The sequence below is a fragment of the Castanea sativa genome, chromosome 12 (assembly GCF_040712315.1).
Source record: "Castanea sativa cultivar Marrone di Chiusa Pesio chromosome 12, ASM4071231v1".
Taxonomy (NCBI): domain Eukaryota; kingdom Viridiplantae; phylum Streptophyta; class Magnoliopsida; order Fagales; family Fagaceae; genus Castanea; species Castanea sativa.
The window spans coordinates 34236603-34242092 of NC_134024.1; the positions used below are offsets into that span (position 1 = coordinate 34236603).

The 5490-nt window shown below is 35.6% G+C and overlaps 1 protein-coding gene across 1 annotated transcript; it reads left to right on the forward strand.

The window, feature by feature from the left end:
* Positions 1-380: 380 nt before the first annotated feature.
* LOC142618463 (deoxyhypusine hydroxylase) lies at positions 381-3930 on the forward strand. Its single transcript, XM_075791404.1, has 7 exons — positions 381-797; positions 983-1116; positions 1268-1503; positions 1590-1728; positions 2391-2517; positions 3378-3496; positions 3574-3930. The coding sequence occupies exons 1-7, from the start codon at positions 623-625 to the stop codon at positions 3604-3606; spliced, it is 963 nt and encodes a 320-aa protein (XP_075647519.1). The 5' UTR covers positions 381-622; the 3' UTR covers positions 3607-3930.
* Positions 3931-5490: the final 1560 nt, after the last annotated feature.

The window sequence follows — 5490 nt, forward strand, 5'->3', positions numbered from 1 at the left end:
ACAAAATGTCATACATAACGCCATACATTACATCATATAATAGGATTTCAGGGCACTTATCTTAACAAATATCACATTTTTATTTACCAACAATCAATCACCACATCAATAATTTGTAAAAAAAATTGTGAAAAAAGTTTGTATCTCTAACATTACTCAAAATAAATAGGCTAAATTATCAAGTTTGTCCTTATCTTTTAAGTATATAATGTTAATTTGGTCTTTAACATTTTCAGTGTCAGTATCAATTTAGTTCATGGCATTACTCATTTCATGGAAAAAAGTGATGTATCAACCAAAATAATAAAAGCTGATTTCGGGTGAAAATATTAATTTGGGTTTGTTTATAAATCTACCTTATAATTAGCCGATGGTGTGATATAATAAAAAAAAGAAAAAAAATTGCAGCATTATTATATTTGACTAATACCAAAAAGGTTGGGCATTAAAATGATAAAATTATTATTCGAATTCACCAAGGCCCAAATTTTGTAATTTTCCCAAAAGTAAATAAATTGGGGTTTTGTTTTGGGAGGGTTTTTGTTTCCAGAGCATCCAAATCCAGAAACTGAGGGCGAGTGTAGACGAGACGATAGAAAACGCGAGTCTGCGAAGCTAATTCATGGGTTCTGTAGACGAAGTTAGCAACAACAACGGATTCGGATGCTCACCCGAAATGGAGAAATTCCTCTGTGAACGGTTGGGCGACCTGACCCAGCCGATTTCGGAGCGCTTCAGAGTCCTCTTCTCTCTCCGTAATCTTAAAGGCCCCGCTCCTCGCAACGCCCTTATCCGAGGTTAGTGTCTCAAATACTTGTGTTCTTTTCGGATTTTGCTTCAATTGGGTTTGCTTAGTATATGATATGATAATGAACTTAAGAGTTATTTGTTTCTTTATTTTTATGCTGATGTATAGAATTGTATTGGTTTTACACAATAGCTATCTATGTATGTGTGTTTGAACTTTAACCCCATTTTACAGCTACAAGAGATTCATCAAATTTGTTAGCACATGAGGCTGCATTTGCATTGGGTCAAATGCAAGATGCCGATGCTATCCCGGCTTTGATAGCACTACTCAATGATCTCTCTTTGCATCCCATTGTTCGCCACGAAGTAAATTCCAACTCTTTCCTTTTTGAATTTTGAGTCAAAGTTACGTTCCCCAATTAAATTCAAACACATAGATAGCTACATCAAATTTTAAGCGGGGAATTAATGTACCTAAGTTATTTCTAAAGTGTGTAATCTTATTATAATTGTGTAGGCGGCGGAAGCATTGGGTGCAATTGGGTTGGAGAGTAATGTTCTTGTTTTGAAGAATAGTTTGGTCTCGGACCCGGCTCAGGAGGTGCGGGAAACATGTGAATTGGCTCTCAATCGAATTGAACAATTAAAGGGTGATGGCGGAAATGGTGAATCTTCCATGGAAGGAAGATCACCTTTTATGTCAGTTGATCCCGCTGCACCAGCTTCTTCTTGTTCTTCCGTTGATCAACTAAGGTTTGTTTCATTGTTGGCTATGGCTAGAAGTATTTTTACTTGTGCCTTTTGTGTTAGGTTTATGAATTGGCTCTAATTAACTTCAGGGAAGTACTTCTGGATGAAGAAAAAGGCATGTATGAGAGGTATGCAGCTCTCTTCGCACTTCGAAATCATGGTGGAGATGACGCTGTTTCTGCAATAATTGATTCTTTGCATTCAAAAAGTGCTCTACTGAAACATGAGGTTTGTTTAGTATCCTCTTATCTTTTATTGATTTGATTTGTGTGATGAAAATGTTAATAGTTACATTTGGTTTCTGGTAATGTTAGTGTTTCTTACATCTATACGGTTAATTTCCATATGGTGTTCTTTTACAGTATGGCTTTAAGAAATGTGTTAATCTTAGCTACTTAAAATGGCAATAAGAAGCTTCTTATTGAAGATGATGTGAAAATTGTAATTAACAATTTAGGTCTACACTCCTTTGAAAATTTAAGCACTGCTGAGGATTCTTGTCATTTATGATAATAACTTCGAGGTCAATATTTTCACATATCGATGGGGAGGGTAATACCATAATACAGTTGCTGCGTTTATTTTTTTAAATCTAAAATAGGACATCTTATTAAGGAAAAAAAAGTTTGGTTAGATGATTTTTCCTGGAGAATTGATGAAGATTATTTATGAGGATTTACCGATTTTGTGACAAGTGCTGTACCCAAAGTCATTTGTCTCAACTTTTTCCTCTTTCGAAGTAGAGGAAAGAGAAAAGAGGGGGTGGGGGGATTTATGCCTAGTCTGGCACAGAGTTGTTTACTGCCTGTCTGACATGAATCTGCTCCCACTTCTGTGTGTTTCTTCATTTTTGAAAAGTTTGTAATGTTGCTATTTACTTTAATTTTCAGGTGGCCTATGTATTGGGCCAACTGCAAAACAAAGCTGCTTCAGCTGCACTTTCCAATATACTCAGAGATTTGAATGAGCACGCCATGGTTAGACATGAAGCTGCTGAAGCTCTTGGTTCCATTGCAGGTATGACTACTTGATATTAATCCGTGAGAGTGCCATGTGACTTCTATTATCACAATGCTTTAAGAACTGGACATTTTTCAGAAACTAAGTAGGGCTTGTTTTTGGTTGAGCATTGTATCGAATACACCTGCATGTGTTTCCCATCAAAAAGTTTCCCTGATTTCAATCTAGTTGATTAGTTGTTATATATATATATATATATATATATATATATATCAAGAAACAAGGTATGCCTGCTCTCAGGAAAAAAAAAAAGAAGATAAAAAGAGGTGTGTTAGTGTTGTAGAAGAGATGTTTTCTGGGTTGTTAACATGAAATGCTTGTACCGTTAGAGCAATGTGTAGTAATGATTAAAAATGTATAAAATTGATAAAGGTCGGATGAGATTCGGGAAAGATGTGGAAATTGTTGACCTTTATGTAAGATTTAGAATTTGTTTCACGAAATATCTTTTTCTTATTTGAATTTAGAGTTCTTCTCTTGAAACACCAGGATTCACTATTCTTCTTGTGTCTGGAAATTCATGGCATATTTTAGCATCCTTCCTCATTTGTTCTCACTATCGTGCTAACCAGTTTAACAAGTGTTCCTATCACCAATCCTTTTCTGTTGGTGTCTACTCCTGCATCTTGCCAATATGCTAAGCCCCCCACTTCATCCATTTTACACAGTTCCTGGTGAGACACTAGAGGCACTCTATAGATTGTTATTGCTGAGGCAGCAGGTATAGCTGGGCCAGGAAACGTTTAGTGGCCCACTATTGGACCAGTTATTTTGATAATATACTTTGCGAGTGTGATATAGTATTAGTGTCACTTTTGGGTCATTTCATTAAGTTATTGTGTTTTGCACATTTGTAGATGACCAAAGTATAGCACTTCTTGAGGAATTTGCTAAGGACCCTGAGCCTATTGTCTCACAAAGTTGTGAAGTTGCTCTAAGCATGCTTGAGTTTGAAAGATCAGGAAAATCATTTGAGGTATACTCTCTAAATTTGAAATATATATAAAACATTGGTCTATTTTCAAAAGTGACTGACAACTATTATCTGTGCAGTACCTTTTCATGCAAGCTCCCCTTGTGCATTAAACTATTCCAAATTTTGACAAAGTATGAGCTGCAATATGAAAAAGAATGAGCTAATGATGAGCAAGCATGAAGTTGGGAAGGAAATAAGTGAGGAAAGAAGTAGGAAAGTTAGAGAATTACACAATCTTGACCTCTGTTGCATTGTTTTGCTAATTTATGACCATACTCAGTGAACTGATCTGAGTTCGTAAGTGTATCACTACTCTATCTGGGACTCTATGTAAGAACATGCTTATGAACCTTCAATTGGTTTGTTGACAGTACTTTATAGCTTAATAGTGCTTTTGATTGTTTCTTGGGAGTTAAAGACACCATTCCTTGGCACTGTTGTTTCATCTCTTATAGACAGCGGATTGTAACCTTCTTAAGGTCAAAAGATTTTTTTTTTTTTTTTTAATGGAAACGGTAAACAGAGGCTTTGATTTAGAAAATAGTTTTAAAAAAATTTTATGAGAAAAGAAAAAAAAAAGTAACAAAAAGTTGCTACTTGTTTGACAGTTTTTATATTCCTCATAAAAATTATATTAAAAATTTATTAAAATGGTTCATCAACAAATACTATAAAGGCACCCGATGCCTGTTAACTGGACTCTATTATTATTAGTAAAGAAATTTTTTGCAGAAGAGCTACCTCATGTGAATAAGCACATAAGTAGCTGAAGAAAAAGGTCTAAAGAATTTAAAAGAGTATTACAACGCGGTTCAAAAATTATCGTGAAATAGATGTTGTAGCAACCTATCTTTACTATGGTTTCTCATAATAAATAAAGGGCACCTATTGATAAATAAAACTTTATATTTACTAAATTTCTCTAAACTCTCTTATGCATAAACCAGCATCTCTGTCCATGTATGTTAGCAGATGGATTTTCCAAACTCTCTACTTTTACTTTTTCTGTCATGGTGATTTGGATGAGTTCTGGATGTATTTTTTGTTGGTAAATTTATTTTGTTCTTCTGAGTGTTAATCTTGGTTAAGTTTTGTCCTTTTTGTTACCTAAGGCCATGGAGAGATGTTTGATTTTTGTATGTCCTTGTATAAATTCATTTTATTTATGTGTATTTGGTATAGCAAACAAAAAAGTAGAAAAATAAAAAGTAAATTGCCATTATGCTCTTGTATAAATAATTATATAAACAAGTCTAGATATTCAACCTACACAAGTTTTTGATATATGATCATTTTTCTTTAAAAATTACTAAGGGTGGATTCTATTTTAGTGTAAAATATTTTCCGGGTGTAAAATATTTTCAGGTGAAAATATTTTCGGAAAAGGAAAATAATTTCTAGTGTTTGGTTACATTTTAAAAATTATATTAGAAAATAATTTCAAGTGTTTGGTAACATTTTGAAAATGCAAATTTTCTACTAGTTTCTTACATTTTCTCAGCCATTTTCTCAGCATCTAAACAAATTTTATTCCAGAAAATTTCAAAATATACACTTAACACAACTAAAAATCAAAATAAAAATATTGTGGGAGAGGAAGAAAGAGTGAGATCGGAGGGAGAAAGAGTGAGTGACAGAGAGATAGATCAAGATAGAGAGAGATCAGAGTGGATGGAGGACGGCGGCGGCCAGATCGGGTGGGTTTGGGGGTGGAGTGGAGTGGGCTAGTGGTCAGTGGCCGGTGGCGGCCAGATCGGCGACGTTGAGCAAGAGGGAGAGCAAAATCGGTGTGTCGAGGATGAGATCAGTTTTGGGTGGATCGGTCTTGGGTGATGACAATCTAGATGGCGGCGCCGATGAGCTTCCAGCGGCGACTATGGGTGCGATCTCACCGGTGCTGGGATGCAATCTCGGTGGTGCTTCAGGCGGCGCGATCTCGCCGATGTTGGGGTGCGACGAGACCGGTGCGATCTGGGATTGGGGCCGGTGCTGGG